Genomic DNA, 24620 nt, shown 5'->3' on the forward strand with positions numbered 1-24620 from the left:
TTCCACTACATGCATCTGACGAAGTGGGTATTCACCCAAGAAAGCTCATGCTCCAAAACATCCATTAGTCTATAAGGTGCCACAGGATTCTTTGCTGCTTTTACAGATCCAGACTAACACGGCTACCCCTCTGATACTTGACACCATGGTGGAAAGACTGGTTGGTTGGTTTTCCAGGAAAACTCTGGGTAAAATGTGCTATCTGAAGCAACTCTTTATGGATTTTGTTCTTGAGGCTGAGTGATGCAGAGAAACTTGCCAATATGTAGTAGTAGGGAGAAGGCCTGAAACTTAAGCCCTTCTGTTAGAGTCCTGATATAAGGCCTAGACTAAAGTAGCATTCAGAACTTTGCTGCGATAAAGCTCACATTTTAACTTTGCAAGAAGTAGGCCCTGCTCACAGAATCTGGCAAGAATAGGGCTGATGTTGCAGAAACACACATTCCTAAGAAATGTTAGGCACAAAATACACATGCAAACACATTCCAGAAGGGTGGTACCAGAATACCCCTTACCAAGAATGGTACACTTTCCCCGAAGGTAATAAGAACACACTGACTCCTCTTAAAGATAAGGTCAGGATGACAGTGTCATTGACAGAGATGTGCAAGTGATGGGTGGTAACTGACTATGTTAATAGGTGTTAACTACGTCAGAGGGGCAGTATGTAATTTGTTTGTACTCATGTATAAAATGGAGTCTCAGAAGGAGTGTCTTTGGCCAGTTTAGAGAGCAGTGGGAAGTTCTGCCACTGATTGAGCTGCGTCCATTGTTATGGGCATACATATACACCACCACCTCGATGTAATGCCACCCGATATAACACAAATTTGGATATGACGTGGTAAAGCAGTGCTCGGGAGGGGTGGGGCTGCGTACTCTGGTGGATCAAAGCAAGTTCAATATAACACGGTTTCACCTATAACGCAGGAAGATTGTTGGCTCCCAAGGACAGCGTTATATCGAGGTAGAGGTGTATTAGTGGTCCAGTACAGTCTTCAGGATACTGGTACCATATTTTGTCAACAATAAACCTGCTTGAGTGCCTTCGGACCTTATTGGGTCTTGTGGTCATTGGGCGGTTTGCTTGAGGTCTGCTGTGCCAACTGTCTGCTCAGAGCTGGGATAGCGCACAGGGACAGCACTCATGCAGCCGAACATCTAAGCACATATGTGATTAAAAATCATGCTTTGTTTAGTTTGGTATAGAACCCACTAATCGCTAATATCATTGTGAAATATGTGTACACATACAATGTAAGGAGCTATTGAAAACACGTTTTAAAGTCTGTATCAAGGCAGAGTTGACAAACAGGTTTTCTGTCAGACAAAAGATGTTTATTCACCTGTCTCTGTCAGCATGTAAATTCAGCATTGTTGGCTAACAGAGTGGAGAGTCATTAGCATATGAAGTCATCAGGGGGTTGTGAAATCAACAGGGAGGCAGCATACTGGAAAATAAGCCATGGGGGTGTGTGGGGTGTTATCCTGATTCTGGGTACAGACAGTGAACTTTGACGGATATACGGAGAATAAGGAAGCTGCTCTTTCATCCCACACTAAGAAGTAATCGGGCAGTGTGATTTACCTTCATGAAAATGGGATTACAACTAGCCTTGGTTAAAATGATGCAGGGGACATTTGGAATGAGATAAATGTCTTAAGACAGAAGGTTAGCCTGTTTGGTTTAGTCTGTAGAAATCGTGTTATGATTTTGTTGTATATGTAACCTTTTTGTTTTCATTATCCTTTCTCACTATTTCTTGAATCTTTGATGATAAACTTGTTTTCAGTATAAATGTGTCTGATACTAAACTAAGGGCTGATCCTGAGTTGAATCATACAAGCTGGTGTGTTCGCTGGCCTTTAGAAATGACAGAGCTGGTTTTTCTGTGAATGTTCAGTGGATAAGGGGCTGGACACTACAGGGGAATGCTTCAAAGGGGCTCCGGGACTGGGGGTACAACTACTGTTAACCTTAAAGGCAACTTAAGGGCTGGCACAGCCCAAGGGAAGGTGCTTGAGTGGGTCTCAGACTGGTAGTGTTGGGGAGCTGAAACACAGTTGAGCACAAGCAAGTCTTTCTCACGCTGAATACGGGGGGTTATTAAGGTGACTTATTGTTGGAACCCTGAGAAGAGTCACTGATATTCTGATTTTCACCAAAATCACTAAGAATCTGCCCATTGATGTTAAGAACATTCCCTGACATTTTGGAATTCAGTGGTTGTAGTTTTCAAAAGTTATTGCATTACATACAGAGAAATACCATTGAAATGAGTGTGCAGATTTGCTTTGCTCTGCCAAAAACTCATTAACGGAGTAACCTGGATGGCTTAGTGGATCCCTAACAAGATAGAGACTCACATAGCTAGGTCTCCTAAAATTTATCCCAGGTCAGTAGTGATAGAAAGCTGTAACCATTTGTTTTAAAGCTTATGTGAAATGGACATGGAGTAAAGCATGGGAGGGTGTTTCACTCTAAATGGGACAGGTGCTAATTTTAAAAACTACAGTTGCAAATATCTCAAATTAGCATCCATGAAAATCTCAGAGGGGGGAGGGGGGCTGTTGAAATTTAATTCCCCTCTTCTCCTAAATTACCTATCTTGCAAAATATAGACCAATAATTCTTCACTAGTGGAAGTGAAAGTGCAGAGAAAGCTCAGGTATTTTTATCTGTTTCATCTATTTCCCTCTTAGAGTAGGATTCAGTGACTTGGCGGTCAGAAGATCTGAGCCCTTTCTACACTACTCGTTCCACCTGTGGACCTGCATGTGTGCTGAACTGTGCATCCTTTTTTTCCTGCTGTAGACAAAGTCTCCAGGTCAAAGTTGAATGACATTGGTCACAGTAGTGTAAGAAAGCTAGCACTGCTGCTGTGATGTTCATGCTCAGGAATTCAGTCATCAAGGTTGTCTGTCTTTCACCAGAACTAAAATTATTTATACTTTTTTAAAATTACAAGTTGTGTGAATTGAGGTGCTACAAAAATGGCTTGAAGCAAACATAATGGACAGGTCTAGGCAATGACTTATCCTAGCCACAAACACCCATATGTCAATAACTTTACTATTTCAACCCTCATCTTCCTTCTCCTGATAAGATACTGCCAGTTATATGGTGGTTTTGTGATGTGGAAAATGTCTAATTTTGCTCATATAGCTTAACAAAATTTGGATTCTAGAGATGAAAGATTCACAAATTAGTGCGCTACCATCTAAAGCCCTTTGAATGATCACACTAACAGTCGATAATACCACTTTTGTTGGCTAGCTTCTTACATAAGTGATATTATCGACTGTTAGTGTGATTTATAAACTCAATAGCACAGTTGGCAAATGTTATTCTAATCTTTTCCCTTTGAATTCAATCCAAAATATACTGGTTTGCTTTCTCTGCAATCCCAGAGTGCTGTCATCACCTCTGATATGATTGAGATGATTTTCTCCAATAGCCCAGAGCAGCAACTCTCAGCCACTCAGAAATTCCGGAAGCTACTTTCAAAAGGTGAGTACTGAAGCTGCTTACACATGTAACGTTGAGGTGGGGCGATGTATTTTATATTCCAGCTAGTATAATAGAATCATAGAAGATTAGGGTTGGAAGAGACCTCCTGCTCAATGCAGGACCAACCCCATCTAATGATCCCAGCGAGGGCTTTGTCAAACCGGGTCTTAAAAACCTCTAAGAATGGAGATTCCACCACCTCCCGAGGGAACCCATTCCAGGACTTCACCACCCTCCTAGTGAGAGTGTTTTTCCTGATATCCAACCTAGGCCTCCCCCACTGCAACTTGAGACCATTGCTCCTTGTTCTGGCATCTGCCACCACTGAGAACAGCCTAGTTCCATTCTCTTTGGAATCCGCTTTCAGTTAGTTGAAGGCTGCTATCAAATCCCCCCCTCACTCACTCTTCTAGTAACGGGATAATGAACTGTCTTTGTGACATGAAAGATATCTTAGCACGATAGTTTTTAAACCCCTGCTAGTCTCTCTACATATTCTAGCATCAGGGCAGTAATTCCTTCACGACATGTATAGGAACTTTCCTGAACATGCTTTTTCAAAAACAACAACCCTACATCTTGAGCAAATGCCTCTGCAGATTCCCATATGATCATGCCCACCAGGGAGTGCTGGTTTAGCTCCTTTTTGGAAAGCATTGATTATTAAGACTACTTGAATGCCCCAGCTCAGAACCAAATTTTCAGTGTGATAGGTTAAAAGTATCTATGGGTCTGACTGTTCCTGTCTTGGCTGCTGTCTCCTTTGGTTTGGACTCTATAATCCTCCCCCATCCTCCTTTTATTTCATTTGTTATGCTAGTTTTTTATTACTTTAAAAGAGAGCATTAATTTTTTAATTTTTATTTCTAGTTCCTCCTTGTGTGGCTTGCTCTGTTTCCTGGCATTACTGTTATGGATCCTCACTGTAACCAGTGTTGTGTGCTTTTTGGACACTGAAGTGGGTTAGGGTCACAGTCAGCTTCTTAGCTACTGCTACGTCCACTTGAGTGGCTTCCCACCTCTGATACTGTAGAGTCCCACAGAAAGTTTGGGCTTTAAATCTTGTGCCTCTTATAAGGCTAAAATATTGATCAACTGGTATGTCTTTGGCACTTGAATAGATCACTCCTTTAGGTGAAACTCCACCTGTGCAAGCTTTATCTTTTCAGCCAGAAGAAAAAGATATTCACTTCAAAGCACTCCTTAGTACACTTGCATTCCTCAGATCCAAATAGTTTAGATTATCATGGGTTTCTTATGCTTTGAGGCTTATGGTACCCTGACTGAAGCAGAGGAATAGGGAGTATTGTCAAGAATGGATAGCCTTATCGTTCAACTTGTGGGTGTGCCACAGGGTTTCTAGTGTAATTTATGGTCAGATCCTTCAATCTGCATCTTGGGTCGCCGTCTGTAAAATAAGGATAATACTTCCCTACCCTGTGAGGGTAAATCATTCATTTTTTATTGTAGCACCTAGAAACTCTGATTAGGCCATTAGACTAGGCACATGTGACAGAACAATCCCTGACCCAAAGAGTTTATAATCTAAGATAGAGAACAAGTAAATAAAACAAAGAAATGGAGTTGGGGAGGCAAGGTAAAAAGTGAAACAATCACATTTAGTCACAGTATTCACTAATATTAGTGAGGACCTCAGCTATGATGAATATCTTAGAATCATAGGTTTTTAGGAGCAGGAACTGTTGTGATCTTGTCTTACTTCTTGTATAACATAGGCCATATAATTTCACTTCATAATTTCTATGTTTAAACTCAATGTCCTCTAGTTGAATTAGAGCCTGTCTGTTAGAAAGACATATTTTCTTGATTTAGATATTTCAAATAGAGAATTGTAAATGCTTTTACTTAATCTGCACCTTATTTCCAGTTTGAATTTGCCAAGGTTTAACGTCTAACCACTGACTCTTGTTATGCCTTTGTCAGGTAGATTAAAGATCCCTTTACTCTCAGATATTTTTTCCTCAGTTGTAGTCCATGATGATATCACTTCTTACATTTCTTCAATAAACTAGGTAGTGGTCACTAATGGAGCTGGCTAAGAGACACCATAGGCAGCACTGGTTTTGAGAATGTTTTGTAACTGTTGAGAAAGTCTGAACTTGGCACATGCGTTGAAGTTCTGGTTTTGATTATAGTTCTGTTGGTTTTCAGCATAGAGCAGGAGTCGGCAAACTTTTTGGCCTGAGGCCCACACCTCCTTGTCCCCTGACTATCCGCTCCTGGGAGAATCTAGAAATAAAGAATGTAGGTCACCCTTAGAAGATGGTATCCTGGAATAAAGTGGCACTGAAAAGGACTTGGGGATAATGGTAGATAACCAGTTGAATATAAGCGCCGGATATGATGCTGTATCTACGAGGGCAAACATGATCCTTGGATTTGTAAGAAGTAGAATGTCAAGTAGGAGTAGGGAAGTGTTATTACCTCTGTTCGTGGCATTAGACTATTGCTATAGAATAGTCTGTCCACTTCTGGTATCAACGCTTCAAAATGGATGTTGAAAAATTGGAAAAGATTCAGAAGATGCTACAGGAATGATTTGAGATCTGGAATACCTGCCTTATCATGAGAGACTTAAGAAACTTGGTCTGTTTTGGTTTATCCAAGAAAAAGTTAAATGACTTGACTATGGGCTAAAAATGCCTCATGAAGAAGAGATTTCTGATAGTAGATGGCTCTTTGTGCATTTTCTGCTAAATAAATGAGATCCAATAGTTGAAAACTAAAGCTAGACAAATTTAGTCTAGAAATAAGGTGCAGAATTTCAAATTAGGGTAATCAACCATTGGAACAACTTTCTTATGGGTATGGTGGATACTCCATCACTTGACATCTTTAAATGAAAAGACCAGATCTTTTCTGAAAGATTAAACTAAAGGGCAAAAAGAAGTTATGGTCTTGACGCAGAAATTCCTGTGGGAGGTTTTATGGCCTGTATTATTCAGGAAGTCAGACTCAGTGATTGTAGGCCACAAGAGACCATTACAATCTATGACTATTAAATGGAGAGGAGATGGTTTGGGCTGTTTTATCCTCACAACAACAACAAGTTGACCTAGGTGATGCTTGTGTGGCCTAAACATGCTGCTCCACATGCACATGTGTCAAAATGACTCTGCAGAGGAAGTAGTCTTTCTTTTTCATAAATGAGCCTGTTGGTTTTGTGAATCAGCTTCTTTTCGTGTGTGTGTGTGTTTTCTCCCCCACCCGTCCCCAAAATCATGGTGCTGGATTCCACTTTCTGTGGCAGATGTAAATCCCTGTCCTTGATATGGGCTAAGTAATGTTAGTGTAAAATATAATTTTCTTTGACAAAGAGAGAAATTAACATAATGGGATTTTGGGGGTGTCACTTGGGAATTTCCATGCAAAGAGATTTATGTATCTAATTTCACATTCTATTTTAAACAGAGCCTAATCCACCAATTGATGAAGTGATCAGCACACCAGGAGTGGTGGCCAGGTTTGTGGAGTTCCTCAAACGAAAAGAAAATTGTACATTACAGGTGCACAATATTCCCCCCCCTCTATTTTATGAATGGAGTTGGTGAGCATGAAAATTAATGTCAGGATGTTAGTAGCAGGTACACATTAAGCAAGCCACCACCTTCCTCCCAGGCTGTAATAATGAAACTGAATCTTAACTCAGAGGACTCCTGCAATTTCAGCTTTAAGCCTCTGAGAAGAGGCTGAGTATGTCAGATCATAGTATGATGGCTAGGATGGGGACTACCACATTGACTTTCTTCTGTATCAGAAATAGGATTTGAATACCAGCCTGGAAAGATGAAATACCAGTGAACTATTGTCTTGTTTCTCCTTTGTGTGATTGCACATGTCCATTCCACTTCAGGTATGTGCATGCCCAAAGCACAAGAGTTTCTTTGGCATGACCTGCCAAGGTGATGCATGCATCCTCTGCTGCTTTGTGTTGCTGCATAATCGTGTACAGTGCGGAGCCACCCTAGGTCCTCCTGATTTCCTTCTTACCACCTGTGATCAGTAGTTGGAGCATGTCAGCTTGCTTCTGCAAGATTTCATCCCTTACAGGGAATGTCTTATCTTTCTGTAAATAGTTAATGGTACTTTTTAGATAGTTAAATTAATATAAATTTCATTTGTTTTCCTTTGGCATTGGTTCACTATTGTTACTGGGTACCAGGATATGCCTTGATTTCCAATGTTTAAACCTTGTGCTGACTGCAAAATATTGAAGCTGCTGAGTGACCCTCATTTTGAGACTGCTGCCAAATTTGCGGAGACTTTAAGCCTTGGATGAACAAAGACAGAGGCAAGATCACCTGCATCAGCCTTCTGAGTCTTCCCTCTTAGGGTATGCACTGAGTACTTCAGCATAAGCTGAGAATTGTCCCACTGGATATTGCCTTGGAATGCCTGCACCAATCCCTTTCCCTAGTGATGAAGTAGCACAAGAGGTTGAAATCACCCAAGGAGCTAAGACTTAGCTCCACTAAATGATTGAAGTCCCTGGTAAGTACTCAAGAGGACAGGGAGTATGTCCTCTGGCAAGAGATGCTCACTGGTACCGACCTGTTCGAATACTTCTCTGCAACAACATCAAAAGCAAGAAAGCCTCTTGGTACCGATGATGCTGGAGGCCTACGCAGCAGCACAAGATCTACTCTGCCTTTCGGTACCAGACTGCCCAGTGGTACAGGAGATACTTTGGTTCCAGGTGAGCTATCTTCAGGACCTGAGGATGGACTTACCTCAGACTTGGGGTCAGTCCTTGGTACATTGAGTGTCCAGCGTTTTCTCAACCTGTGCTGTTTAGGAGTGAACCTACCCTGGTACTGATATCCCTGTTACTGCTATATCAGGAATGGCACCCATAGACATTGGCACTGCTTGATGTAGCACACTACCATGGTCAGCCAACTCAGGGTCGTCTTCAGAGTCGGAGTTAAATTCTTGTGCCCTTCCCTTCTGAGATCGATGATGACACTCCCCTTTTTCATTGAGGGAGTTTCGTTACTGGTTCCTATTGCGTGTCCCAAGACAGTCCAGATTAAGGGAACCTTGGAACATTCATGGCTAGGGTCCTATGCCATACCCATAGCCCTATTGGAACCCTTGGGGCATACCTCCTGCTTCCAGATATTCCCGTTTTAGATATACTGCCAGGCAGCATGCTAACTCACATGATGAGGTCCAGGAGTATGGCTTCGGTACTGAGCAAAACCCTGTAAACCTCTGAGCTAAGAAACATACACTCACTACAGTGCAGGAGGATCAGCCTAAGCCTCCTTTGCATTTCTCTTTGTCATTGCCTGATGAGATTGTTGCTTCTGGAGGTACATCACTAGTCTAAGATGACTACAGGGCTTAGAGAGACCTTTTAAAGAGAGTAGCTACATCTCTTGATATCGCTGTTGAGAGAGTCCAGGAGAGTCCTCATGGACTTGTGGACATTCTGGAGTTAGCAGGTCATTCTAGAGTCTCTCTCCCTATCAACGAGGCCATCCTAGAGCGTATAAGGTCCTTATGGCATATACCATCCTTGCTGCCTCCAACAGTCAAGAGAACAAAAAGAAGGTACTATATCCTTAAGACTACGAGCATCCCTCGTCAGGTTCCTTGGTGTCTTGGCAGTAAATGAGTGTGTATCAGGGTTGTCCTTTTTCTACCCCCAAAGACAAAGATGCAAAGAAATTTGACATTTTTGGTGGGAAAATGTATTCCACGTCTGGTCTACAATTTCACATTGCTAACCAACAAGCATTGTTGGCCAGATATGACTTCTCTGTCTGGGATAATATGCAGAAGTTCTTAGATAAGTTGTCAAAGGATGCGAGACAAGAATTCCAGGCTCTGTTAGACTAAGGGCAAGCCGGACCTCTCTGCAAGCATCCTTAGGGCAGATTTAGTGGCTAAAGTCATGGCATCTGCAGTATCTGTGAGATGTTTATGGCTTCAATCCTTGGGTTTTCCACAGGAGGTCCAGCAGAGGATACAGGCTTTCCCCTCCGAAGGTCCTACATTCTTGTAGAGGCTAGATGAGATGCTCCACAGTCTTAAAATTTGAGGACCATATTGAAATTATTGGGAATTTACGTACCATTCCTTAAAAGAAAGCATTTCCACCCTCAGTTTCTACATAGATACCTGCCTTTTCCACTGAGATAGCCTGACCAATCTAGAAAACAAGGAAAGAAACATGAGAGAAGACCAATTCCTTATCAGTTTTCCTCAGCAGATTCTTCCAGACAATCAGGGAAACCCAAACTATCTGTTGAATGGTCTTGTCAAGCACAGAGTACTAGATCACGTCATTCAAGTTTCTCCTTACCCTGTTGGGAAAAATAGAGAATCCTGCTTCCTATTTGCTTGCTTGCATATTACCAGAGGTGCTGAGTCCTAAGCAGGGAGGAATGGGGATACACTTGACAGTATATTTCCATCTGTTCCTCCTTGACCCGTCCCTCTTTAGGGACCATTGTCATGAGGGTGTCCTCCTCTGAGAAATGCAGTCTCTTCTTTGTTGGGGGCTCTAGAAGAGGTTATCCCCCTTCCCCCACTGAGGGAAGGGTTTTTAATCATATTACTTCCTGATTCCAAAAGCAAAATGAGGTTTCAGGCCATCCTCCAGGGGAAGTTTGAACAAATATATAAAGGAAATAAGATTTTGAACGGTTGCCCTGGCTACCATCATCCCCTCCCTGGATTCCAGTGCCTGGTATGCTGCCCTTGACTTGAATGACTCATATTTCTATGTGGTAATCCATCCAAGCCTCCAGAAATTCCTAAGACTTCTGGTCAACAACATCTATTATCAGTTTACAGTCCTACTCTTTGACCTGTCTGCTGCCCCGCAAGTATTTACAAAATGCACGGCGGTGGTTGCAGGATTCCTAAGGAAACAAGGTGTGCAAGTATTTCCTCACCTACATGACTGGCTGTTATGAGATCTATCCAGGGTCTGTTGCCTCTTTGGAGTTCGGATCTGTTGATTAATGAGGACTAGTCAGTCTTCTTCCCAGTTCAGAGAACGAATTATAGGAGTAGTCCTGGATTCTGCAGTAGCCAGGGCATTCCTAATCTCAAGCCAGATTCCTGAATGTTAAACGTTTCCATAGATCTAAAAGCTCATCTGTTTACAATAGTAAAAAATTGCCTCAGACTACTGGGACACATGACCTCCTGCATGTATGTGGTTCAACATGCCAGACTTCATCTTGAAGTTGCCAGACTGGTTAAAGTCAGTTTGAGCTTGTCATGCAGTGACAGTACTTGCAGGAGTACTCGCTCTCCGTCTGATGGCCTGGATGCTCCATGGGTAAGCTAGAGGAATGTGCAAAACACCCTCTACTAGATAAGCTTATATGTTGAAGTGGAAATGAGTCTCCTTATGGTCAACAATGCCTATTGATTAGTTTAATCAGAATTCACCTGGCAGCTATTTTTACTTTCCATCTCCAATTGCCAGTCTGATTCTTAAAGGGTCTGGTCAGGTTATATCCCCACGTCATAGTTCCCATTTCTTCCTGTGGTGCTAAGTCAGTTGATGTGTCCTCCCTTTGAACCCATGGCTATTTGCTATTTGCTGCATCGCTCTATGAAAGTAGCATTTTTTGGCAGCTTTTACCACTGTGGAAAGAGTGATGCAGTTATGAGCTTTGGTAGCTGAACCTCTTTGTGCAGATTTTTATAAGGAAAAGTTATACTTTCATCCACATCTGAAATTTCTGACTAAAGTAATATCGTAATTCCACCTCAATCAAGCCATATATTTATGAACTTTCTTTCCTAAGTCCTATTTTCATAAGGATGAGGAGAGACTGCATACCTTGAGTGCTAGAAGGGCGTTGGCTTTTTACTTAAAATGAGGTATTTCAGATCTTCATCACAGTTGTTTGTGTCAGTTGCTGATAAGATGAAAGGCTTTATAGTCTCAAAGCAGAAGATTTCATCCTGCATTACGTATGTGCTTTGATGTTGCTGGTATTCCATCTCCAAGCAGAGTGGTAGTGCCCACTACAAAATCTCAAGCAGCTTCTGGAGCGTTTTTGGCTCAAGTGCCTATAGCACATATTTGTAGGGTTGCAACTTGGTCATCGGTACCTACCTTTACAACTCATTATGCTGTATCTCAGCAGTCCAGAGATGTTGCCAAGTTCAGATGAGTAGTTCTTCAATCCTTGTTCAGGTAGACTTTGAAACCTACATCTGGATTGAACTACTTATGAGTCACCTGAAGTGGAATGGCTTGTGCAATCACATGAAGAAAACACAGTTACTGACCTGTTCTGTAGCTGTTGTTCTTCGAGATGTTGCACATGTCCATTCCACGACCTACCCTCTCACCTCTCTATCAGCGTCTGTCCGGTAAGAAGGACCTGGGGAGACAGGGTCTGTGGTGGCTCCACCTGTGTTATACCATTGTGTAACAGTACGAGGGAGCAGAGAGTGCATACGCCACCCCGACAGGTGTCACTGATGGAAAAATCTCTGTCTCTGGTGCACTGGGTGTGTGCCCACCTGAAGTGGAATGGACATGGGCAACACATCTCGAAGATCAACAGTTACAGAGCAGGTTAGTAACTGTTTTTATGCCAATCCAGAATGAAAAATTTAGACGTGAATATAGATAACTTCCAAGGTGATAAAGGTAGGAAATCTGTAACTTTTCTTGAGTTAGTTTTGGAAATGTGCTTATGGTTTAGAATAGAAGTTAATCTCCTTGTCACAAGTCTATGCCTTGGGAATTCCTTTCGCTTTCACTCTGGTTCATTGTAGCTGGAATTTTTTCCTGGGCAGTAGAAAATAGAAGGAAAGGAAGGAAATCTGGCCTAACCGTACCAAATCTACACAGATTAATGGTAGTTTAATAAAATAAGTGGGGTAGAATAAATGTTCTTTCAAAATTCATAAAATAACAAGTACTTTTTCAGTGCAGTGTGCAGGTTAAATGCTGCCTTCTGGAGTTCTTCAGTACAGGCCAGGGTTTCTTTCCTCTGTAATAGAAGGGTGTGATATATTAGGAGCTCTTCACACAATACTCTTGCACTAGGTGGCCTCCACTGTAATGGGAAACACTGCTTCTTCTTTGAGCAGTATTCTGATGGACACTGTAGGTGTATCTGCATCCCTCTGCTGCTAATCAGATAATTTTGGTAGCAGGGTCCATTTGACCTGTGCATGTACTATCTCTCCTTTTGCTGTGCCATGAGGCTAGTCAGCGCGCACAGGCTAACCCTTCTCAGTTCCTTCTCAGCTGCCTGTGGCTAGAGATGGGGCTTTAGCTGATTTGTTAGTGGATCATTGCATTCTACAGAATTAATTGTTTCTCTAATCTTTTAGAGCTCCCTTTTCTTCTTTCACTTTTCACTTTTTATTTATTTATATAGCTAAAAAAAACCCCTTTATGTTAAACTTTTTGTTTTTCTTTGCCCTACCGCCTTTCATGGACGGGGTATGCCTGGTTCACTGGGCTTCAAGAAGTGTCTCATTTGCAAAGAATCTGTCCCAGTGCCTGACTGACATTCACAGTGCGTCTGCTGCCTGAGAGAGAACCACATCCCACAGAAATGTGGTTTTGGCCAACAACTGAAACCCAGATCCAAAAGGAATAGAGAATGGAGACTCAAGCTTCTCCTAATGGAAGTGGCCCTCCAACCACCCTTTAAGCCGCAGCGAGACTCCGAATGACGAGAATTCTCACCACAACTCTATATCTAAGGGAGATGATCTTAAAAAGTCAGCCATGAGCCACTGTCACAAGATCTCTATGAAAAGGCCTGTGAGTCCTCACAGCAAACCCTGACCGAGCCAAAAAGTCTCTCTGGCTCCCTCAGTATCATCGATACTGACATCATTGAAGCCATCTAAATCTGGTACCAAGAGCTCACACAGTACTACCTTGACAGAACATGTTTGGCTACCTAAGGACCCGACGGGCACTAGCAAAGAATCATTGGTATTTCCTGGGTGCAAGAAAACTAGACAATCCATCATAGGGAAGGCTCCTTCAGTGCAGACATCAACGTTGATACCGTTGTCTGCATGCCATGCACCAGTGAACCTTGCGATCAGGATGGCATCACCAACTCCTTCATGCATATGTCTTAGTACTGCCGAACGCTACAGGTTCCACTGACTGTAGAACTGTCGGACTTCCGGCATGCAACAGACCTTTTGTCTGACAAACTGGATTCACCTCTGGTTGTTACCAGGGCCCCGCTGCCGAGTCCACCCAAAGCTCCAGACTTGCCAGTGACGACATGCCATGCTCCCCCATTTTTGAGTGCTGAGTCAGACAGTGAACAAGAGGACATAATCTCCCACCACTCCTCTCATCTACCCTACAGTACTCATTTTCAGCATGGACCTTAGCTATATCACCCGTCTGACCCCCAGCCTCCTTGGTATGGGCTGCCATGGTACCATTCTCTCTGGGTCCCTTCTAGGGTTGCCAACCCTTCTGGTTTTGCCAGGAGTCTCCTGGAATCAGGCCCCATCTCCCGGAGGCTACTGAAGCCAAACTGGGATATTCTAGGTACTAAAAGTCAGGCAATGCAGCGGTGCTAAAGCAGGCTTCCTGCCTGTCCTGGCCCTGTGCCACTCCCGGAAGTGGCCAGTTTGTCCCTGCGGCCCCTGGAGCGGCCAGGGGGCTTTGCGTGCTGTCCCCACCCTGAGCGCTGACTCTGCAGCTCCTATTGGCTGGGAACTGTGACTAACGGGATCTGTGGGGGTGGCACTTGCAGGAGCAGTGCGGGACCAGAGCAGGCAGGGAGCTTCCCTTAGCCCTGTTGTGCTGCAGCCTGAGGTAAGCACCTCCCAGCCAGAGCCTGCACGCTGCACTCCCTTCTGCACCCGTACCCCAGCCCAGAGCCCACACACTTCTTCCCCACCAACAGGCCAAGCCCCTCAGCCCCAGCATGGTGAAAGTGAGGTGAGGGTGGGGGAGAGTGAGCCACAGAGGGAGGGGGGATGGAGTGAGTGGGGTGGGGCCTTCGGTAAGGGGCAGGGAAGAGGGAGTGGCAAGGGTGTTTGGGTTTGTGTAATTAGACAGTTGGCAACCCTAGGCCCTTCTCACCCTCTCAGTGGCCTTACTGGGACCCTTGGCAGGCATATAGACACCGGGCCTCCCGTGGCTCTAGCTTGGCCTATCAGGAGCCCATGAGAACCCTCCTTCGGCTGCTGTGTTGAGGATGTCTGAGCCCCCTGAACAGTTAGGAGAGGAACAAGAGCCTGAAGTCAAGGAGGAGATTACCAAGCAGGCCAACTTCTCATCTTCATTGCCAGCTGAGAGAGTGATACCCCCTCCTCTGTCGTTGGCAGATGTCTTCAAGCTTTTCTAGGAGCTAGCTCGGAGGGTGGCAGATGCATTACAACTACCATTACAAGAGGTGACCAGGTCACACCATAAGCCTATTGGACATTCTGCACTCCTCTGCATTGTTCAGCGTAGCCCTTCCTAATAACGAGGCTGCCTTGGAACCTGCAAAACTCATATGGCAGACCCCAGCATTGGTCCTGCCAACATGTAAGCAGGACAATATAAATTATTACCTGCCAGTGAAAGATACGGACTTTCTCTTCTCTCAGCTGCGCGCCCCTTCCCTCCCAATTTGATCATTATGGATGTGGTGAATTCAGGAAGCTGTCAGCATCACCTGAAATCCACCTTCTGTTACTGAGACTGGAAGCACCTTAATCTTTTTGGCAGAAAAATATTTTCAAGGTTGTCACTTTGGTGATGATTATTCCAATGTTAGAAAAAGGAGACTGGTTCACAGCCTCGACCTTCAAGATTTTTATTTCCACGTTTTGATCATACCATGTCAGAGAAGATATTTCAGATTCTCCCTAGGCCAGGACCACTACCAGTACAGGATACTCCCTTTTGGCCTCTCATTGGCCCCCCAGGTATTCTCCAAGGTCCTCTCTGTGATGGCAGCCCACCTACACTTCCAGGGCATTATGCTCTACCTTACCTGAATGATTGTCTCCTCAGGGGCATTCCTTCGAAGCCCAGCAAGTTATCCATACCACTCTGGATCTATTCAAGAATCTGGGCCTACAAATCCATGCACAAAAAATCAACATTAATGCCGATACAGAGACTGGAATTCATAGGAGCCGATCTCTGCTCTGAGCGAGAGCACTCCTCCCACAACACAGATTCCTCAGTCTCGCCACACTTATAAAGACAGTGCAATCCATCCCTCAGATATCGGCCAGACATTGCCTTCAGCTTCTGGGGCACATCAGTGATAGCTCATGCCAAACTTTGCATGAAATGTCTCCAAGCATAGTTGAGTTCAGTTTGTAGACTGAACAAAGACAACATAAACTCCTGTTGATGCTCACCAAAATCAAACCACCCCTGCACAGTGCTGCCTCGGCTCCACCCCAGGCCCCAGTTTGCAGCTCCCATTGGCTAGAAACTGAGGATGGTGCCTGCAGGCAGAGGAAGCACATAGAGCTAGGAGCTGAGGAAGGGGATTCCCTGTTGCCCTTCCAGGGAGGGCCCTCAGCCCCCAGTAAGCACGGCCCTGCACCCCAGCCCTGAGCCCCCTCCCAAACTCCTACTGCTGAGGGGCGGCGGGGCCCGACACTGCCCCAGCAGCAGCCAGTGTGACTGGCCCAGGGGCTGCCTGAGCTGCTCAGGCGGCTTCCAGGCCATCCAGGCTGCTGCAGAAGTCATGGAAATCCACGGAATCTGTGACCTCTGAGACAAACAGAGCCATAGTCATGATGGACAATATAATGTGCAAATATTCCATAAAACATCAAGGAGGTGCTAGGTTGCCCTCTCTTTGTATGGAAGCATTGAAACTCTGAAACTGGTGCATTTCCCACAATGTTACAATATCAGTGGCTTACCTGCCAGGAGTACTCAGCACAGTGGACAATCTCAGCCACAAATTCCCACATGACCGCGAGTGGGAGATAGACTCAGTGATACTCCATGATTTACTCCGACAATAGGGGACGCTAATAGTAGACTTCTTTGCTACTTACCAGAACAAGAAATGTGCATAGTACTGCTCCAGAGTGGGCATCAGCCAGCAGTTCATGGGCGATGCTCTCCTGTCATGGGAGAAGGGCCTTATTTACGCCTTTTCCCCATTCCCTCTATTGCTGAAAGTCTTGTTGAAAATAAAAAGAGAAAAAGTAATCATACCGATTGCTTCCACCTGGCCAAGATAGTCATGGTACCCTTAGCTGGCACAACTGGTGCTGTGTCCACCAATGACTCTTCCAACCACTTCTTACCCCCTCTCGCAGAATGAGATGTACTCTCCATCCCAATCTACAGATGATATGGCTCGAAGCGTGCTCTTTTATGGTTCCAGCATATAGAAACATCATGCTCTGAAGAGGTACAGGAAGTGATATTACACAACAGGAAAATGACTACCCCTTGTACTTACCTACAGATGTGGACTAGATTCTGGATCTGATGCCAGTCCAAAGAGTCACCCTGGATACAGTCACTCTACCCATAGTCCTAGACTATTTGCTGAATTTCAAGAAATCAGGATTGTCTTAGCTGGCTGAAAGTACACTTAGCAGCAATAGTGACCTTCCACCAGTAGGTAGAAGTGTACTCAGTTTTTTCTCACAGACTATAAAGAGGTTTTTCAAGGCCATATCAAACTTCTTTCCACAATCTAGGCTTCCTACCAGACAATGGGATCCCAATCTACTATTGAAAGGACTGACTAGACTACCCTTTGAACCCATGGCCACTTGTACTTTAACTCACCTTTCCATGAAGATGGCATTCCTGACCGCCATTACCTTAGCAAGAAGGATAGGGAGAGAGCAGCCCTGATGGCGCATTCCCTCTTCACAGTATTCTTTCCTGACAGTCGCACTTAGACCACATCCGAAGTTCACCCCCAAAGTAACTTCCACATTTCACGTGAACCAACTCATTCATTTTTCAGCCTTTTATCCCAAACCTCACCAGGATAATAGAGAAGCCATCTTCCATATGCTCAATGTAAGGAGAGCTTTGACCTTTTATTTGGATAGGACAAGGGTTTTTAGAAAATCTCCAAGACACTTCCTCTCCATCGTGGACAAGTCTAGAAGCCTAGTGATTTCAGCTCAAAGACTCTATAAATGGGTCTTGGACTGTATCCAACTCTATCAGATTCGCAATTTAGCACTCCCATTTATAATCCGCACACATTCTGCGAGACCTGTCACCTTCTCCAAGGGTATCCCTGTATCAAAAATCTGCAGAGCATCTACCTGGGCATCTGCACATATATTTTTCAGAACACTGACATCCTGGGGACTCTGCTGAAGATGCCACGGTACTGTCATCCATCACGGACTTGACTCCAAAGCCCCAGTTTTCAGTGGAGGATACTGCTTGGGAGTCACCTACAGTGGAGCATTCATAGGGACACTACTTGAAGAGAAGAAGTTACTCACCCTGTGCAGTAACAGTGGTTCTTTGAAGTGTGTGTCCCTGTGGGTGCTCCATTACTCACCTTCCTCCCCTTTCCTTCAGAGTTCTCACAATACACTCTGCAGTAGAGACAGAACTGAGGAGGGTTTGCCTGCACAATGCTGGTTAGCCTCATGGCAGACCACAAGGGGGAGGCAGTGCATGCGTGAGCTGAACGGACGCTGCTACCAAAATTCACCAGTCAGCAGCGCAGGGACACAGATATACCTACAGTGGAGCATCCATAGGGGGACACATCTCGAAGAACCATCATTACTGCACAAGGTGAATAATTTCTTCAGATTAGAATTTGTAATCTCCATGGACCACTTTTCTGTATGTAAGATAAGAATAGTGAAATAGTGCTTCATTATGCGTAGATGCAGTCCTCCACGTCCTGACACATTGTAAATGCAGCCCTAAATTAGGCAAAATGTTGGCTCCCCTACTGTGCAAATTACATCTCCTGTGATTGAACCTATACTGAGCATTGAAGGGCAAAATGCAAACTAAGTTAAGCCTATAAATGTGTTAAACATCCCATAAACTGGTCTGTAGAGGGTAGAGATACGTTTTTTCCCTGTGGGGCATCAGGTGCTCCATGATCTGTTACACCTGGAAAAAGAATGAGTACTTGTGGCACCTGAGAGACTAACAAATTTATTTGAGCATAAGCTTTCGTGGGCTAAGCGAGGTCTGGCCTGTCTCCCAAGATCTCTGAGAGTGAGGTATCATCCTTTAGAATAGGTCCTAGATCCCTGAAGATGCGCTGGAGAGGTTTTAGTTAGGGGCTGAAGGTGACGGTTAGTGGCATTCTGTTACTTTCTTTGTTGGGCCTGTCTTGTAGTAGGTGACTTCCGGGTACTCTTCTGGCTCTGTCAATCTGTTTCTTCACTTCAGCAGGTGGGTGTTGTAGTTGTAAGAACGCTTGATAGAGATTTTATAGATGTTTGTCATCAAGGATCTACAGCCTATCCTGAAGGATGATCCCTCACTCTCTGACTTTTGGGAGACAGGCCAGTCCTTGCTTACAGACAACCTCCCAACCTGAAGCAAATACTCACCAGCAATCACACATTAAAAACACTGACCCAGGAACCTATCCTTGCAATAAAGCCCGTTGCCACCTCTGTCCACATATCTATTCAGGGGACACTATCATAGGACCTAATCACATCAGCCACACTATCAGAGGCTCGTTCACCTGCACATCTACCAATGTGATATGTGGCAGCAATGCCCTTCTACCATGTACATTGGCCAAACCGGACAGTCTCTACGCAAAAGAATAAATGGACACAGATCAGACATCAAGAATTATAACATTCAAAAACCAGTCGGAGAACACTTCAACCTCCCTGGTCACTGAAATACAGACCTAAAAGTCTCAATTATTCGACAAAAAAACTTCAAAAAAGACTCCGAGAAACTGCAGAAGTAGAATTAATTTGCAAATTGGACACCATTAAATTAGGCTTGACTAAAGACTGGGAGTGGACGAGTCATTGTACAAACTATAAACTATTTGTCCATGTTAATTCTCCCCCTACTGCTGCTCACCCCTTGTCAACTGTTTGAAATGGGCCATCCTGATTATCACTAAAAAAGTTTTTTTTCTCCTGATAATAGCCCACCTTAATCAATTAGTCTCATTAGAGTTGATATGGCAACACCCATTTTTTCATGTTCTCTGTATATATCTATATCTTCCTACTGTATTTTCAACTGCATGCATCTGATGAAGTGGGCTTTAGCCCATGAAAGCTTATGCTTAAATAAATTTCTTAGTCTCTAAGGTGCCACAAGTACTCCTCATTCTTTTTGCTGATACAAACTAACATGGCGGCCACTCTGAAACCTATTATACCTGGGTTATTCCTCATCTTCTGAGCAAGGAGCTCTTGTCTTCCTTCCGTTCCCCCCGCCCCCCCTAACCAAAAATACAGAAAGACTTCCCTCTAGCTTCACAATGTAGTTACTAGCAAGAGAAGCTGTTCAGATAAATGATTGCCTCACTTGAAGAAACAGAAGATTTCGCTATGCCTCTCTGTCTCCAGGCAAGAGCTTTTTCCGTTATTTTTATTTTTTCATTGTCTTGATGCCCCCAGTTGGCAGAGGGTTTTTGAGAACAGGAGTCTGCCAGTTATTACCTGTTTTGTCCTCGTTCACAGTGTAGCAGACCCAGCTAAGATCAAAGGGACTTCTGCTTGCAGCCCAGCTGTACAGTAATGCACCACCTCTCCCACTCTGCAGTAATGTGGCAGGCAAACTTTTGGCTGCTTGGGATAGAAATTTGGGACAGCTTTGCAAAATTTCCAAGCCAGTAGCTCCCTGTTTACTCAGTGCCCTCCGCCAAGGTGAAACCTGGCAACAAGGGCTGACTCAAACAGCAGCAACTTAGCAGGCAAGCCTTTAATTGCTTAGAGTAGAAATTAAGTAGCAGGAGCTGGCATTTTGAAAAAAACAATCTGGGATGAATTATGGTATCCAGGAGTTGTAACCTACTGTGCAGGATGCCCTATCGATTTCAGCCTGCCATAGTAACCAGGTGTTTTGCCCCAGATGTTCCAGAAAGGGAATGTCTACACAGTAAAGAAAAAACTGTGGCTGGCCTGTGCCAGCTGACTTGGGCTGTGGGGCTGTTTCATTGCAGTGTGAAATTCTGGGCTTGGGCTGGAGCCTGAGCTCTTGGACTCTCCCATCTCGCAGGGTTCCAGAGCTCAGCATCCAGTCAGAGCCCGGAAGTGTACACAGCGAAGAAACAGCCCCGCAGCCCAAGCCCTGCAAACCCAAGTCGGCTGGCACGGGCCAACCATGGGTCTTTTTTTGTTGTGTAGACATACCCAAAGAGACTTAGCTAGTCCTTGTTGGTATCTTGAACTCTCTCGTCCAGTTTAAAAGAAATGAACAAAAAAAACCCCCACACTTGAATGGCTCCATTCCCCATACTTAGTACCAATTACCATTACATCAGGGAAGGCTCAGGGTTATGTGCACAGATATTTGTTCCCCAGAACTCTCCTTCAGAAGTGAGTTTATGCAGCATGGCCTGGCCTGCTATTTCTTCATATTTCAGTCACTCCTCACACTGGTTTTGTCTCATTGAGTCAGCAGAGCAGTCTGGCCTAGACTGCAGCCTGCTGGTGACAGTTAACCCTCTATTCTCCTGGCACCTTAATAGAGATGAGGGGATGTATCTGTGTGGCCTAATCTAGTCCTCCATTTTACGATTGCTTTCTGTGTTTTTCATAATATGCAGCAAAGTGACCTAGCCCACACTGCTAACCTGTCAGTGCCAATAGATCTTTTGTTTTCTGTTTGGCTTCTCATAGGTCAGTGTACTCTAATCCAGACTGCCTTCTTACCACACCTGCTGATTGCTTTTCTTAACAATCAGCCTAGCCAATACTGTCAGCCTGCATGTGCCAGTAGACCATCAAAACAGTTGAACACTTCAGATTGAGGTCCATCTCCTTCCACTTACCCTTCATGCCAGATCAGCCTACCCTGCCATCTTATTGAATCTGACAGCAGCTTTCATCGAAGTGCTATTGCTGAGTGTCTAGTTCTTATGCCCTGAACCTGAGAACTTCAGTGGACAAGTCAGAGGACTGTGATTCTGCACTAAAATGTCTGCATCAAGGGAGGAGAGTGCATCATTTTGTTGCAAGATGTAAAACCAATTCAGCAAAGCTTTAAAGCACACACAGCATTACTTCACGAGATTCTGGCATGAATGCTCATGCCGAACTCTGGTCGTCTTCACTACTATCATCCCCTACATTTTTTAAGATTTTTTTGGGGGGGGGCAGAGCGTAGTATAAGGGGGAACGTTCCTATTTCTTTTGGAGGCAAATCATAGACTGGGACACTAGCAATAGATGTAGCTATCTATCTTTTCTGTAGAAAGATGGAAAATCTTGGGATTCCCTCATACTGGGTTCTGGCTTTGCTGTAAGTCTTTTAAATTTTGTTCTACAATAAGTGAATAAGTAAAAGTACGTTGCCAGGAGATTGCTTAATCATTCATAATGTTTATTAGTCAGGCCATATAACTTCTCAATTTGTGCATTTGGTGGTGGAGTTGGAGAGGCTATCAGTGCTCTTAGCAGCTCCACTTGATGACTGTACGTTGTAAAGCTAGAGGGTGAGGGAATGTGTTTTAAAAAAGAGGAGAGTCTCTGCTTGGAAGATAAGTAAAAATAACCCAGTCATAATAGATGATGGAGCACCAGGTGCCCAATTCAGAGAAGAAAAATTACAGGAATGTAAATATATTTTTATCTTAACTGTCTCTTTTTAAAGAAATTATCCTCCCCTGTTCTGTGAACTCTCCTTGTTGCTTCCTGGTTCACTGAAGATATCTATTGCAGTCTGACATCACAAATACTAGAAGCCTCACTGCAGCCTGTCCTGTTTTGTTGTGTCACAGAACAATGCACATTTATTTTAAAAAAGTTGCAAATGCAAATTATTAACACAAAGTTAAAAATTGCAGTTTGAAAACAGACCTTCCTCTTACTTGCTGAGCCCTGATTTTATCTCCTTATGGTTCTGTGTATGCCTTTACTATATTTGATTTAATCATTAATTCTAATGTGCAAGTTAGTGACTGTTGCAAGATAGATATGTAGTCCTGAAGCCATGAATAGTGGTATTGTCAAGCAAATTAACCTTTTAAGGGATATTATTGAATAAAGAATAATTTATATTTAAAAATTCATTACTAATGTTAAAATTGGAACAATTAATTTATAACGTTTAGTTTACTTTTCAGCTATTGATGCTGTTTTCTTTTTTGCATTTCAACTATAATTTTTTGGTTGTACTGTAAGTTGGTTTCTAGATAGTCTTGTTTTGACTCATGCACTAGCACATTGTAGCAATGTGCTAGTGCAAATGTAGTCATTTCCATATGACTTTGGGAATCGAATCAAATTGTGGTGGGTGGGACATTTCCATTGACACAGTAAACGTTTCCGGTAAATGTTTTACGAAACCATACATTTTAACCTAAATAATAATGTTTTTATTTAAAATATTTGTAATGTTTAATTATGTGGATTTTGTTTATTCAAAATCTTAATGTAACTGAGTGTGTGTGTGTTTGTGTTTAAATAAATACATCATGAATTAATAAATCCTAGCAGTGATACAGGGGTACTAAAGCAATATTATACTCCTTATTGTGGAGTAGTATCAGGTCGTAATTAGAAGGAAACATCATGGAAAGCGGTTAGGAAAATCTTAATATTCGTTCCTAATAGATTCTAAAATCTAATAGTTTCGTTCCTAATAGATTCTTTCGTCCATGTATCAATAAGCTTGCATCAAGCAGACTGTTTTTCCATCTCAGGTTCTGAGTGCATGTTCGGGTAGACGGCTGACCAGTGCATTGGACGGGGAGACTTGACAGGCTCTGAGAATTATCCCTGTGTGAAAACTCTTATATAAGGGTTCCATTCTTGCATATAGGTCCCTTTGGCAAAGAGGAAAGAGAATGGAACAAAGTAAAAGCTTCTGTGGAACTTCATAACAAAAATAAATGGTGGCTGAGATGCCATGGAAAATTTTATATTGTTTCTGTAAATCATCTCTCATTAATATATTTAAATTACATCCCTATTCTTGAAAATGTTTGCAAATTTAGCCCAGTTAATTCGTTTAGTTACACGATAATTTTCTGCAATGTTCATTTTTTTTATAGAAGATGTTTACACTTCCTGCTACTTGTGTATGCTACTGAATGCTGCTAGTGAATGTTGCCCTTGTATTTCATGTTCTAGTTTGAAGCTGCTTGGGTGCTGACAAACATTGCCTCTGGAAATTCCCATCAGACTCGGATTGTGATTCAAGCAGGAGCTGTCCCTATCTTCATAGAGCTTCTCAGTTCAGAGTTTGAAGATGTACAGGAACAGGTAAAACTCAAGGGTGATATCTTTGAGTCTTCCTAGACAAGGGAGCAGGAACTAACCTAGCAAGAGAATCAGGTGCTTTTGGAGGGAGGAATGAATTGGGAGGGGAGTTCTGTATAATCGCCTGTATCTATGATAGATGTGTGGTAACTTGCTAGCATATGCGGTTGTAACAGCCCCTCTCTTACTTTGTCAAAATGGTATATTTGACAGTCATATACCTGTTGTAAATGGGTGAATATATGTCATCTCTAAAAATGGATAACACGTTCCTACCTTCCAAGGAGGTTATATCGCTTTGTATTTAAATCGGTACTTTAGAAATGTACGTTATTGATCATTGTATTTCTCCTGTAGGAATGAGTAACATTAACCAATGTTTACTGTTTATCTATTACATGTCTTAAGAGTAACATTCTGAAACGGAATACAAATTTAAGGAGCTAGTAATGCTCTTCGTAGGATGAGACTAAAATGGAATAATACAGCATTCAATCTTTATTCTGTACATGACAGTTAAGTATTCTGCAGACTAAATTAATATATTTAAAGTCTATAAAGGGCCATTATGAACATCTAGCTTGACTTCATGCATAACGTCAGCCAAAAATTTCACTTAGTTATTTCTGCATCAAGCCTATAACTTGTGTTTGAGCTAGAGCATATATTTTAGAAAGACATCCAATCTTGGTTTGAAGACTTCAGGTCATGGTGAATTCACCACATATCTTGATAGGTTGTG

The 24620-nt window shown here is 43.2% G+C and overlaps 1 protein-coding gene across 12 annotated transcripts in view; it reads left to right on the forward strand.

Annotated features, from left to right (window-relative positions):
- The window catches only part of KPNA1 (karyopherin subunit alpha 1), a 484825-nt gene that overhangs the window by 17827 nt on the left and 442378 nt on the right, over nt 1–24620 (forward strand). For all 12 annotated transcript variants that reach the window (XR_012656904.1, XR_012656906.1, XR_012656905.1 and 9 more), the window contains exons 4-6: nt 3412–3511; nt 6944–7038; nt 23750–23881. Coding sequence is in view for 9 of the 12 variants with exons in the window: in XM_075071590.1 (XP_074927691.1) it covers nt 3412–3511; nt 6944–7038; nt 23750–23881 (327 nt within the window). In the remaining 3 variants the exon portion in view is untranslated. The remainder of the gene's footprint in view (nt 1–3411; nt 3512–6943; nt 7039–23749; nt 23882–24620) is intronic.

The sequence above is a fragment of the Chelonoidis abingdonii genome, chromosome 1, assembly GCF_003597395.2.
Source record: "Chelonoidis abingdonii isolate Lonesome George chromosome 1, CheloAbing_2.0, whole genome shotgun sequence".
NCBI classification, from domain to species: Eukaryota; Metazoa; Chordata; order Testudines; family Testudinidae; genus Chelonoidis; species Chelonoidis abingdonii.